Below are 14,439 nucleotides of genomic sequence, written 5' to 3'. Positions count from 1 at the left end.
GAAGCAAATTCCACTGCTAAGTCACCCAGGAAAATGTTAAGCAATCTGCATGGTGACAGTGCGAGATGAGGGCCTCAAATGAAGAAGGAGAGAAAAGCTGGAAGAGATGTTTCCCAAGTGGGCTAGCCCTGCCATTCTGGGGAAGGATGGACGGCATGCCCTTGAGGTTGCAACAGCTTCTTAAATTTGAGAAGAAACAATATTCCCTCACTATGCAGTTTGGTATATACTTATGATACTGGAGGACTTTATCTATAAGGCGTCATCATGCAGGGTCTGAAGAATGAATGAAGGAAGCATGAATACCTTATTGAAGTGGGGAAAAAAGTAAGAACCGGAGTCCAAAACAGCAGATAATGTCTGTGTAGGTGTCTCGTAATGACTCTCATGCAGGGTGTGAAGGTCTGCTCTCTGCTTTGCAGTGAGCCCGAAGGATGGCACAGCTGCAAGAGAAGAAATGGACTTATAAGGAGTCAGCACGTTTGCAAATGAGATCCATGTGTACATGCACATCCCTTGCCTCTCATGCTTTATGAAATTGCTTTTGCCAGCTCTTTAGCTACAGCCATAGCGTCTTAAAATAACTATTGGAAATGGGAGATCAGGGCTGTTTGTTGCACAGGGTTTCCTGGATCTGGAGCAGAACAAGGAGAGCAGCTCTCCTAGGGCTTGCTGTCATAGAAGGGGGCAAAAACCCCAAGTATTGTAAGATACGCAAGTGTATGTAACCATATGGAGGAAACAGTACCGTTCTTCATTGGCCTCATATAGAAATGGTTCTTGGTTTTAACTGCATGCATGCAATCACATTCAGAGATGTCATCCCAAAATATTCAGGGGAAGGAGGGAGCTTTTGGTGAGAGATAAATGCTGCTCTGTCAGCTTCACTCTTGCTGCGGGTTGGTGCCGTGGGACCATGCAGCTCAGGTGTGTTGGTGGAAACGTTGGTGAGGAGGCTCTGAATGTGGTATATACAAAGTCACTGGTGTGTTAGAGGTTTGAATGGCTGTTCAAGGCTTTGTTGAAATAGTTCTCCATGAACACACAGTCTGCTTCCTCGTTTTTTCTTATAAAACCAACCCACATGTAACTTGATGGTCACTGCTGATACTGTGATTTATTTGGGTTATCAGTGTGTGCAGAAGCAGTGTAATGCAGCTCAAGGTAAGAAACCAAAGAATCATGTGCAAAGGTAGCCCTGAAGTACAAATCATTCCTTTCTGGTTCGGTGTGTAACTCCCTGTGCAAAGCTGATGCGTTGTGGATAGACTTGTACTGGTTCTCCTCTTGTGTGTATATTCTTTGTCACTGTCAGTCACAAGAAATCCCAGATTTACTGCTTGCCCCAACACATGCTTCCCCATCGCTTGCTGGTTGCCACGCAGTATCCACCCTGCACTTGCCTTCCCCCTGAATAAACTCCACAGCGATCTCGGCGAAGTTAAATCCATGTAAATTTTTTCCTTGTGCTGTTGGTCATGGGATTTATTGCTTGATCTCATGCATCATCCACTTGAGTGCACCGCAGTAAGCCAAGCCAAAGTCCAGGGGCACAGCTCATGGCCCGGCCGAGCAGAGCGGTGTGGGACTGCTGTGAGCCCCTGGTGGCTCCGGGACCGGTGCCACGTGCGATGTAAACTAGAACAGCAGACAGAAGCTTTAGCAAGGGCAAAATGTGACCATTGGACGTGGCTGCTTAAGAGGTGAAGCACGTTTCAGTGCAGAGCATGAATCATTTCCAATTCCTTTTTCTTTTTTTCTTTCAGGCTGTGACCGTGCGAAACTCCATGGCGAAATCATTGTACAGTGCCCTCTTTGACTGGATAGTTTTCAGAATTAACCACGCGCTCCTGAACTCCAAGGATATGGAGGAAAGCACCAAGGTAATGCCTTGCCAGCTACTTGGGCTGCACGCTTCTGATTTAAAATGGCTAACTATGGGATAAAACATTACCTAAATTGCTTGACATAAAGTTAACTCCTCCTCGTGGAACACTGCTGTTAATATTTCAGACCAAGTACTTCGTTATTTTAAGCGGTGTGTGCTGAGCCAGGAACAGTGAAGCACCTCCAGTAACGTATCCTCCAAGTGGCTGGGGAAAAGGTTTGCTTCAGTCACAAATCCTGGTCCCACACCCCTCCAGGAGCAGTGCCAAATGCTTCTTCCTCCTCGTGTAAGACCATGGGGCAGTGCGTATTTGAGGGAAAAGCTGGAAATCCCACCGTTTGGAAATGTTTTGATGAGGTCGTTCAGTAATGTTACTCTGAGAAAGTGAAAAATGTGTTGTGGTAGGAGACGTGGGGATAGCAGAGCTCTGAGTAGCAGGGAGCAAGGCTGGAAAAGCACTGCGACGGGAAGAGTGAAGTCAGCGCGGTGCCTCAACAGCTTCCCAAAGAACCAATGGCGGGGATTACAGGACGTTTCCTGCCATAGCAGGGGCTGCACACGGTGATCCAGGACATCCTCTCTGAGCCCATGACCCAGAACCTGTGCTGTGCTCAGGGCAGGGCTGACCCCTGGCTGCTCTCCATGCATACGTGTACGTACGTGGCCACGCACGCACGTGCCTGCAGCTCGCCAGCTCTGCCGGGCTTGGAAATATTGGGTGCAGGCCAGCAGCGTTTTATTTTTTTTATTTTTTTATCATTTCTTTTCTGGATCGTGCACCCAGAGTGAAGCTGCCAAGAGGCTGATTGCACTGCTGAGCGTTGCATTTGAATTACGCTGGGGGACTGAGGGAAGTCGCAGTGGTTTGTAGCGCAGCTGCTCCTATAGTTAACTGCACAGAATTGCTCGTGGTGAGGAGAGGAGTGTGATCATAGGCTATAAATAAAGGCATTGGTGTAAAGCTGGTTCTAAATAGGCGGTGGTGGCACTACTGACAAGATGAGTTTGTTCGAGTAGGTGGCATCCAGTGGGCCTCCTGCCTGCACACACGTGGTGTCATGTCTTACAGAGCACGTTACCTGATTTCTGGCCCGTCATCAAAGTTTTGTCTGAGCTGTCAGGAAAAAAGCCAGTTGTGTTCTTGGTGAAACACAAACAATGGGCTCTGTTTCACAAGGAGATGCATCCCAAACACTGCTTATTTTTTTAATGACCCACTACAGATTTTTTTTTTTTTAAGTAGTGTGTACTCCATAATATTTACAGACTAAATCAGTGTAGGACACTGCCACTTGCTTGAGTTGTGCGTGTGACAGCAGGGCACAGCTGTAAATACCCGTGAGCTGTTAGACCTTGGGTCTCAACCTCAGGTAGGACTCAGGCTGAAAAACACTGGGTTAGGATGTAGCACTTCTTATACATACGTGTATTACATAGGATGTAGCAATTCTTATATATGTGTGTGTTAACACATACATGTTCCTGGGGTTTGGCTGCAGTAAATGAGACCTTCCAGCCCGTGGAAGGAGCTCTCAGTGAAGGCAAGATGTCAATGCTCACATGGCAGCATTGCTTTGGATGCTGGTACGTACCTGCACCCCAAAAATACACATTTAATCTCTGATTTTGGGAAGAAAACTGTAATCTCTCACCTTCCCTGAAAGGCTGCTGCCTCCTGAGTTCACAATGAGTGATGCACACCTCGCTCTGCAGCAAGTGTGCTGGCTTGATCCCAGCCTATGCTTGTCACCAGTGTTACTTTGACTTTTAAGATAAACTTTCAAACAATCCTGCAGTTTTTGAAGGTTTGGAAGGTTGTCAAGTGATGGTTTTTTGGCAGAGATCTGTCTTTTGTGACAGGTAATCTCGTGCAGAGGTAAAATAACTGAGAGTGCAGTTGAGAGGAGAGCTGTGCCTAAAGTGGGTGACAAAAGTGAAGATGCAGATATGACTGTCAGCCTAAATTCTGATTTCAGTCCTATAAAAACACCTGATTTGAGCTTGCATGGGGTTTGCAGGAGCTTGCTTAACAGTCTGCCTGGTTGTGTAGCTCAGGGCTTTGACAGTGAAGGATGGAGGTTGGAGTAGGCGAATGTGACAAAGGCACATCTGTAAATCTGGTATGTACATGAGATCGTGCTTTACTCTCTGCTCTGCGTGCTGTAAAAACCATCTCTGCATCCAGCAGAGCCTTCTTGCTGTGCAAACAGCATTGCAGTGCCACTTGGGCAGGACTTGGCCAAAACCTGGTAGATGTATCATTCCTTGGGGCACGCTGCGTTTGCTGCAGGGTTTGATTGGCTACTTAAGCCAGTCTGAATTCTGATGGACTGCTTTGTTGATAGGCTGGAAGAAGACCGAGGTCCTGATAGAGTCCATGGGGCAATGGGAATGGATTTTTCATATCCCAGTATGTGTGTTTATTTGATAGCAGCAGTGAGGAGGAGATCAAAAGATGAAGCTAGGTAAAGCAAACAGCTCCTCAGTTGCCACTCTTCCACTGTTTTTCAAGCTAGTATTTGGAAGATGTAAATCAGACCTTTGATGTCCATAAATGTGCAGTGAATTATTTTGGGAAAGCACGGTGGGATTTGGCTTATCTCGCTCACTGACAGGATTCATAGCGCGTTGTTTCTGAGCTGAGGCTGGGATGGTTGTCTGATGGGGGTTGTTTCGTGCTTCCAGCAGTGCTGCTGTGTGGGTTCTGCTGTGAGTCGCTCCGTTTCTGCTGGTCATCTCTCTTGAGCTTTTAGTTTCTGTTCTGATAATGGCTCTTCTTGTGATACCCTACAACTGTCTGAAATTTGACCTTTATTAATGAGGTCGGAGATGTTTCATCCTCGTGAGAACTTGATTACTAAACCTCAGAGAGTCCTTTATTTAATTTCCCCTCCTCAGATTAGGTTAGGGATTGTTAGAAGTCCGTCGTGCTGCTTAAGATGATGATACAGTGCAGATCGTATTTGAAGGAAAGAAATTTCTTTCAAGGGTGTTTTTAAGCTTTTCTCACTTGGTTCTTGTGAAGCATCTTCCTTTCCTGCTGAATAATCCTGTTATTTTAACAGAGGTGTTCTGTAGTGTTTGTCATGGTCAATGTGAATTTGTGGCCTCTAAATAATGTAATTCATCAACTAAGATTATTCTTGGCTATCTGACCTGAAAGAGAGGAAGAGCTGCTGAACACTTCATTGGACTTCATGCACATCTGTTCGTCATTTTCGTGTCCCAGCTTCAGAATTGTAGCAAAATCCCACCTCCCACTTTGTATCAGACATCAGCGTGGACGTTGCAGGGATACAGATTGGAATAATCCTTTTAGATTTATTGGTGATGGTGTTTTTTATATTCACAGCATTGGCTCGGTTTGGAATATCATTTCATTTTTTTTCCCCCCAGAATCTGAAACAAGCCCATTTGTGATTGCCAAAGTGTGCCTCAGTGGTGGGATGACATCACCAGCATGCATTGGGGTGTTATAAGTCAGCTCTGACAGCCGATGTTTATTGGCGATGTGGGAGTCGCAGAGCAGGCAGGCTTTGAGGCTGTCATTTGCTGAGTGCCCCGAAGACCCCTGCATGACATTTAACTCCCTGATTCATGTCTGTGGCATTTTAGGAAAGTGTGAGGCCGCTTTTTTTCCTCAAATACTCCATGATTCCTAACGTGAGGCTCAACAAACTTCAACATCTTTGTAGATAGATGCTTTTAAATACAAAGAATGGATTGCTAAAGGGCTGGAGCACCTCTCCTATGAGGAAAGGTTGAGGGAACTGGGCTTGTTTAGCTTGGAGAAGAGATGGCTCCAGGGAGACCTCATCGTGGCCTTCCAGTACTTGAAGGGAGCATTATAAACAGGAGGGGGAATGATTGTTTACGAGGGTCGACAGTGATAGGGCAAGGGGGAATGGTCTTAAACTGAGACAGGGGAGGTTTAGGTTGGATATTAGGAGGAAGTTTTTCACCCAGAGGGTGGTGACACACTGAACAGGTTGCCCAAGGAGGCTGTGGATGCCCCATCCCTGGAGGCATTCAAGGCCAGGCTGGATGTGGCTCTGGGCAGCCTGGTCTGCTGGTTGGTGACCCTGCACATAGCAGGGAGGTTGGAACAAGATGATCGCTGTGGTCCTTTTCAACTATTCTATGATTCTAAAGATGCTGCACTAATAGCTTGTTTGGTCCTGTGTCAGGCTGGCACACTTACTGGCTTGTCACTGCTGTACACTCGTCTTTAAATATTGGTTTGGGTGTAGGAACAACAGAAGACATAAGGTAGACATGGGTTCATGAAACGTAATTCGTCTTACAGCTTGTCGTCGTTTCCAGGTGGCATTAATTCAAAGCCGGAATTAAAAACCAAAGCATTGAAGATTTCTAAATGTTGATATTTGGTTACTTTCAGTACATCTTGTGCTGTAAACTTCATCCTAAAGCCAGCCAGATTGCATGCAGCTTAACAGAATAATTTCACCCATGCATAACTCAACAGACGTAACCTTTTTCCTAGTAGAAGGCTTGAGCTGCTTTACAATGCCAAAGCCAATATTACCCTTCTGTGAGAGGTGCAGTGAGATTTTTGAAGGCCAGCAGGTCGGGAGGCAGAGAAACAGCCATAAAAATCTGAGTTTCTTGTTGTAAGAGTCTGACCAACTCCTACACGTTGACCTCTTTCCTCCGCGGTGCCGCCTCCCCCAGCAGAAGGCACACGACCTCATTAACCACGGGGCGCTGCCCTTGTTGAGTGCATCCAAAAGCACACTGCAAGATTTTGCTTTCTGGAGGCGGTCCGGAATTGGGCACAATGGATGTGAGAAGGGGGAACTGCTGAAAAATGACCCGTGCAGAATTATCCCTGCTCGTCTCGCTGAAGTCCTGTGCCTCTTGCCTCTGAGCCTGGTTTTTGTGATCCATTAAAATGCATTTCAGTAGTGGTTTTGGTACAGTAGCTGCTAGTGTTAGAAATGGGGAAGTTGGTTGTACTGGGCTGTGTTGTGTTCTGTTGTGGCAGTCTGTATGTGTTTAGTTTGAAGCGTTCACTCCTGGTAGGGGCTTTGCAGTGCCAACACGGTGCTTCTGAATGGTCACTCTTTGGTATTTCTGTCACCATCTTTGTGTGTCCCATAGATAAAGCAAGTGAGCTGATAGCTAGTGAAGATATTAAAAATAAAACCACGAAACCAGGGGTTTTTACCTCTCAGTCTGGGGTTTAATGAATGGGTTTGTGAACAGATCATTGGGATGCCCAGGGGAATTTCTCTGATGGGCTCTGTCCATGCTCCAGGGGCTTCCAGTTCCATCTCCCATCCAACAGCTGTTCTTCAAGGCTTGCCAGGTGGTGCAAACTGCTGGGAAACTGCCCAAGGGCACTCAGCTGTTGTCCTTGTAGCAGGCATAGCCAGAATAGAGAGGAAAACCCAAACATCAGGCAGGAGGAGAGGAGAGGAGAAAGTGGCCAATGACCTTTTGGTAAAACAGGCTGGCGGCACTTGGTGCACCTCTTGCTGTGCTTTTTTGGTTGTACTTCTGCTTGTATGACTCACTGTAGCCAGAGTCTCTCTTGTACAAAGCTTCAGCTCGTAAGCTCACAGCAGCTGCAGCTCCTTCAGGTTTGGGTGGCTCTCTGCCTATGGGCCGAGCACAGGTGGAAGGCTTTACTGCCATGTTCCAAATGTCAAAAATGTTCCAGCTGCAGCATAGAGACCCTATGGTAATCTGGTTTGTGCTTCTGGCAGCAGAGTTGTGCTGGCCTTAGGAAGGTGGTTTGATAAAATCCTTGTAAGACCAGTGCAATTAAAACCTGGTGCCCAGCAGCTCACGGGTTCCTGTGGATGGAGCAGAGAGGTGTTTCTCCTCCTTGCCTGAGCTTTGGGTCATTTGACTAGTTCTGATGCTCTTTCCTCTCATGCTGTTGTAATTAGTCGGGATTTATGAACAGAGGCCTTTACCTATATGGGGTGTTGGTGAAATGTGGAAGCCTGAGCTGGTGGTGTGCCCTGTGCATGCATCCTGGCCAGAGACTTGCTAGATGGTCACGGGCTGAGTTTTATTTGTAGCTGATGATTCATTACTTGTTTGACAGAACAGGCCTGGTTGTTGCAGTGGGAATTATACCTACTTCAGGTCTTTTTTACCCTGTGGAAGGTGGGAGACACCATCCCACCATGGCAAAAATCAGTCAGTCTGGGCCACGCTTCTCACCATGGGATGTTTTCGTGTCCATATTTAGGTATTGATGCTATTCTATTCAACTTCTGACCTGATATATTTTCCTTCACTGTGGTACATTATTTCTGTTCAACCTCCTGCACTGCAGGTGTTGCACTGGGAGGCTTACAGCTGGACTGAGTTTGCTTTGCCTGTATCTGCTTTCCAAGAGTGTTTCAGTGCTTTGTTTTTGTGATGCTAGCTTCTTTTCCAGCCCTACCCTTGTTCTCCCCCCAGACAGCTATATTAGGCCCAATAGAATGACTTGGAGCTGGGTTCGAGTTTCTTCGAAGATGGCAATTTGTCTATAAATAATAAAAATAGCCAAAGTACTCTGAGAGGACTTTTATTTAGAAAAAGGCCATCTGTCCAGGCGTCTGAAGTTACATTTCACCCCTCTGATGTAGATGAAGCCTTCCAGATGGCGTAATATTAACAGTCCCAGTAAAAATTAAATCCTAATATTAAGTATATTTAATTCTGTTTGTTTGCTTTTGATTGTATGCAGCAAAGAAATAACCCATTGGCTTCTTATTTTTTTGCTAATGTGCACTTTTCATCACTTTTCTTGCAGACTTTATCCATTGGAGTGCTTGATATTTTTGGGTTTGAGGACTATGAAAACAACAGCTTTGAACAGTTCTGCATTAACTTTGCCAATGAGCGCTTACAGCACTACTTCAACCAACACATCTTTAAGCTGGAACAGGTGGGCCTGTGAATATTTTGTATAATCAATGAGTGTATGCATGGATTTGTGGGACTGATGGACACAGAGTGCTTCAGTCGTCTCGTTAATTCCTTTGTGTTAAAAGTTGTACCTGGAATTATTCTTACTTACTTTCTATTTATCATTGCTACTTACTTATCGTATTACTGCTGCCTCTAAGGCAAAATCCAGAGACATGCTGTTCTGAAATAACTCTTGCTTTCCAACCCCCCTGTGAATTTGAAACACAGATATCCCCAGACATCACCACGACCTTAACTGTTGTCTCCTTAATATATGCTCCGAGGATTCATCAGCATACAATTTCTGTCTTGCATTTCTCTGGACTCACTGCTGTGTCGTTTAATACCACGTATGTTATTTTTTCTGATTCTGTTGAAATTGCAACACATTTTGGAAGGTTCAGCTTGATCCTTGTGACTTGTGATAGCAGAGGCATGTTGAACTTTAAGCTTTGTTTTAGGTTTGTTAAGATTGGGTGTTGCCTTCCGGCCTCCGATTAATGTGCTGTAAGAGAGATGACAGAAGTACAGGCTATAATTTAACAGGTAACATGCTACAAAATGGCATGGTTTCTTCACAGAGTGGGAGGAGGCTTTGCCAAGCATCATTTATTATGTAATAACAAGCAGGACACAACAACTCCTGAAGTACATGTCTTACTGTGAACGCACAACACGTAATTGGGCTGTATTAAAGGCTGTCTGTCTTCCATGATGCCCCATCTATGACAGGGACTGACAGTAGATGCCTATGAAAGAATTAAAAATATCTATATATAAATATTTAAAGGTAAATTTAAATATGCTCTGGACCTTCAAAATGCCTTTTTTTTTTTTTTTTTTAATGCCAATCTGCATGCCCTCCCTCTGCGAAATCCTTCTTTGGGTGAGGTCGATGGAATCCTCCTTATCATTAGTTTCAGTAGGGCTGGTATTTGATGAGCTGCACTCTGCAGCCTGAGTCCAGCTGAGATCAGAGCATTAAACTGGCCCTGCCCAGAAACTGTGATAGCTTTGGTTTGGGCCAGAGGTAAGTACTGCGAGAGATCTGAAAGGGGGTGGGCACAAAGGAAGGGCAAAAATAAGCAACATAGCTCTGAGTGGAGCATTTGCAGGGTGTTTGCTGCACTTTGACCCTCCTCTGTTTGCTGTCCGCATCAAGGAGATGGAGCTGAGCTACTGAATGCTTTATTTCTCTTTTGTAACTGGTTCTTTGTATTCTGATGCACCCTTCGGTAGATGCTGTAGGAAGTTAGTGGGGAAAAACCTGCCTGTATTTCATAGAATCATAGTATCACCAGGGTTGGAAAAGACCCACAGGATTGTCCAGTCCAACCATCCACCCATCAACAACAGTTCTCACTAAATCTTGTCCCTCAACACAACGTCCAAACGTTCCTTGAACACCTCCAGGGTTGGTGGCTCCACCACCTCTCTGGGCAGCCCATTCCAGTGCCTGACCACCCTTTCAGAGAAGCAGTATTTCCTAACATCCAGCCTGAACCTTCCCTGGCGCAGCTTGAAGCCATTCCCTCTCGTCCTATCACTGTCACACGAGAGAAGAGGCTGACCCCCAGCTCACTCCAACCTCCCTTCAGGTAGTTATAGAGAGCAATAAGGTCTCCCCTGAGCCTCCTCTTCTCTAGACTGAACAATCCCAGCTCCTATTTCTGGGAAATAGGTTTGTTTTACGATTATTCACAATAAAAGGGCAAACTAAAAGACTACTGTGGAAGCGATATAGCTCTTTTCTTTCTCTAAAGGTAGCTGATAGACTTAGTAGAGGGGCTTTGGGGAGGGAGAATGGCACCTTGGTGAGATGTTGTCATCCCAAAGGGAATTCCTGTGCTGGCCTGAGGCTTCTCAGCAGGTCAGTGCTTGTGCTCGGGTCTGAGATGTTCTGTCAGAGCTCCCGATGGAAGCAGTTTGATGGAAGGAATGTGCTGTAATTCTCCGTGGGCCAGCTTATAACCAATGACCTAATTAGGTTGCTGCTATAAACCTGTCAAGTGCATGAAGTCATTCCAGTCTACGTTTTTGGTATGGACAAGAAGAGCAGTTTTGGAGGCATCTGATTCCAAAGCGCTCATTCCAATTCTTAATGCTTGAACACATCATCTAGGCAGAAAATACTCGTTTGCAGTCTCAGCCAGTGGGAATACACTCATCTCTTCATATTTTGTTTTCTACAAGTATAAATAAATAGCCTACAAATGCCAGCTCTTGATTGACTTGCACAGTTTAATCATTTTCTCTTGTTCTCCTTGGAGTTATGTGCTGCAAGTAGGGGAATGCATGTGATGAGAAGACAACTGGTGATGCATATGCAGATTTTGGAAATTAAGAATGTCCTTCATTCCTTGCTGGCCCAGTCTGCTTTTTAATAATCATTGCCAGTCTGCAGGTGAACACTGGGTAGTACATATTGTGTTTCGGGGCAGCAAAACAGTTGCATTACTTTGAGTGGCAAATACCTGGGATATTTGGTGCTTATGTGAGCTTGTTTGGTGTCTTCTGTGCTGAGAAACAAATGGGGTTATTGGTGATGAGCTGACATTCTTTGCTTCCAGAGATGGGCTTCTCATATCCTCAGGAAGGCAACAGACAGCATTGCTGAGCTATTTGGAAGTTTCTGCTGGAAGGAAGGACAAATTCAAGTTGGCACCAAGGATTTTCTACAAGTCATAGTGGAATTTGTGTGCAAGAATGGCATTTAGCACTGATGTAATTGTTGCTATGACATACTGCTTATGTTGTGGAAAGCAGAGTCCCTACCACAGAGTGGTCTAGCACAGACATAGGATTATTTTAACCGTATTTTCTTTTTTATCCTCCATGACTCCTTGTGATATCTAATGCACTTCAGAAAAAGACCTTTCTATCTAAAGACAGTGCTATTTCCAGCTGTTTGCAAACAGCCGTCCGAAGCACCCACGGTCTGTCTGCCTGCAGCCTGGTGCCTCCCAAAAACACAGCTGCTCTGGTGCTGCGTGCTGAGGCACATGCAAAGATCTCTGCAGCACACAGCTCCTTATCCTCAAGACAACCTCATGAATGAGGATCACACATCTCTGTGCGCTGTTTGTAGTAAAACAGGAGAAGGCAAAAAAAAAGGTAAATGTTGGAGTTCTACCTTGAATGAAGACAATTATTAATGTTTCTTTGGTATGTTTTTTTATTAACCACCCGTTCTGGATAGCTGAGGAAGGCTCAGTGATGTTTTGTGGTGCATGGGAACGTGCTTCAGCAGATGAAGGGAGAGTACAAGAGAGACCAACACTAACTGGGCGGTGAAGCCCAGCCTCATTAATCCTGGTATATTTACATAGGCAAATGCTTGAGTTCAGAAGGGTAACGATTCACGGGCACAAAGATTGTCATTGCAGCATTTAGCCAGGGTGGTTTTCTCCTTCCCATGTGTCCCACATGACAGGTAAATGGGGTCAGCCGGCACATGGGGCTGTAGCCCTGTTGCTGGTGGCTCTGGATGTGTTCCTGCAATCCTTACCGTGCATGCTCTGTGTGGCAGGGGGATGAATTCTGCTTTCCCAAGCTCCTTGCACGGTGAAGGTATGGTGAGCTCTTCCAGAAAGCCTGGTCTCATCTCTCCGGTTGGCATGACCCCAATGTAAGGCAGGGTGTGCACATAGCCCTTGGTCTTGGAGCAGTTCTCCTCTGCGTTTCAGATTTTTGGCAGTTGTCGTGATGGAAGGATAGGCAGCCTTCTGATTCTCGTTGTTTTGGCTCACTGTCACCCTCCTCTTCCTGTTTTCAGCCAATACGTTGCAAAGTTTGACAAGTCCCATAGCCTGCCATCCCGCTTCAGGTTCTGCCTCGTTTTCTACGTTGCAGCAGTCTTTGTTTATACGCCAAATTTCAATTTCAAGGACATCCTTTTATTGTTTTAAAAATTGATGGGGAACTGAGCTTGTAGTAAAAGAAGGAGACTTGGAGCACAGTCAACTGGCTTGTGCTCAGGTGTTGAGCAAAGTCTATTTTCTGGCATGGTCCCTGGTGAGTTTGATGTCCCAGCCAGCTCGCGTAGGAAAACTTAATTTCATAAAGATAACATGTTCTGCAAAATGTTTGCTCAGTCATCCAGAGCTCTGCAAATATTTCCAGAGGTAGGTAGGTTTTTACACATTGGAACAGGTTGCCCAAGGAGGCTGTGGATGCCCCATCCCTGGAGGCATTCAAGGCCAGGCTGGATGTGGCTCTGGGCAGCCTGGTCTGGTGGTTGGTGACCCTGCACATAGGAGGGGGTTGGAACTCAATGAGCTTTGTGGTCCTTTTCAACCTAGGTCATACTAAACTGCTCGTGGAGAATGAAGTCCTGGCTACATCGTGTTGTGACAGTTTGTTCATTGCAGGGGGAGTGAATTAAAAAAAAAAAAAAAACAGAAAAAAACAAGGATCATTAAATTTGATATTTGATGCAGGATGCGGTGACACATAGTTAATTTGCCCTGTGAAATGACTGTAGCCGTGCTTAGTACCTGCAGTATTTTAAAGCGTCTTGGATGTTCAGGATTTCTCCGCACTGCTCCGTATCCCAGCAGCCTTCTGTGTCACGTAGGGAAAACAGAGCAGAAGTACCTCACAAAAAAGGGACTTGCCAATACAGCATGGAGCACTCATTGGTCTCCCTTGCAGCGTTTCCTCACTCCATGTGGGCACAGACGTGGCCCCCACGTATTCCATCCTTACCATGGCCGGAGATGAGCGGTGGCCACGAGCGATGCGTCGGGCGCTGGGAGCTCGCGTCGGATTTCTGTTTTCCTTGGAGAAGGGTTGGCTGCAAAATGCTGTGCTCAGCTCTATTCCCCGTGACATGCGGAGGAATAACACGCTGCAGAAGTTACTGATTTATGATTTGGAAACGTGCCATCGTACATAACTCATACGTGGAGAGAAGAAAGAATACTTTGAGTTGCTTAAGCGTTATCTTCGGGAGAAAATGGGGCCGTGCTCACCATCAGCCCCCGGAATGTTTGCAGTGCATGATCTCCTCGGGATGAGAGAAGAGCTTTGGGGTAATGGCAGCATGAAAACAGATGGAAAAACATATTTTAATTGTATTAAATCTGCGTGGCAGCACCCTAGGTAGGCAAATTGGAAAACATTCTCAGAAAATGATCTGGAAAGCTATTCTGCTGTGATGGATAGACTTGAGGTTTTTTTGTGTTATTTCTGAGCTAGATATAGCTGTCCATGGGAAGCAGTTTGGGTTAGCTTGTGTTTTTTGATTCCCTGATTCTTGCTTAAAGCCCAGTGGGGAAGCATGGTGTCTGTAAGTCCACTAAGGATTCAGTCTTTGTGAAAACAGCACCACAATTTGCACTGATATACTGATACTATATACATTAGGTAACAGACAAAAATGCAAATTAAAAAGCAGAGGTAAAGGTGAAATAAGCAGCATTTTGTAATGGTTATTCTTTAATGGTACAGACACGTTGAATTCCCATGCCCCATTGGGTTGCCCCCTGTGGCCTGCTTTGCTGAGCACTGGTGTTGGTGCTTTGGACCAACTCTTTGAAAGGGCAGATAACAGCAGGACAAAGGGAAATGGTTTTAAGTTGAGGAAGGGAAGATTTAGGTTGGATGTCAGGTTCTTT

At 45.5% G+C, this 14,439-nt stretch overlaps 1 protein-coding gene across 13 annotated transcripts in view; it reads left to right on the top strand.

Annotated features, from left to right (window-relative positions):
* Nucleotides 1-14,439, top strand: part of MYO9A (myosin IXA) — a 166,117-nt gene that overhangs the window by 90,701 nt on the left and 60,977 nt on the right. For all 13 annotated transcript variants that reach the window (XM_015279073.4, XM_046899222.1, XM_015279070.4 and 10 more), the window contains 2 exons: nucleotides 1,767-1,883; nucleotides 8,664-8,798. In XM_015279073.4, coding sequence (XP_015134559.2) covers nucleotides 1,767-1,883; nucleotides 8,664-8,798 — 252 coding nt within the window. The remainder of the gene's footprint in view (nucleotides 1-1,766; nucleotides 1,884-8,663; nucleotides 8,799-14,439) is intronic.

Source organism: Gallus gallus, chromosome 10, assembly GCF_016699485.2.
Source record: "Gallus gallus isolate bGalGal1 chromosome 10, bGalGal1.mat.broiler.GRCg7b, whole genome shotgun sequence".
Classification (NCBI taxonomy): Eukaryota; Metazoa; Chordata; class Aves; order Galliformes; family Phasianidae; genus Gallus; species Gallus gallus.
The sequence above is the reverse complement of the archived record's forward strand: the minus strand, read 5'-3'. Positions and strand labels throughout refer to the sequence as shown.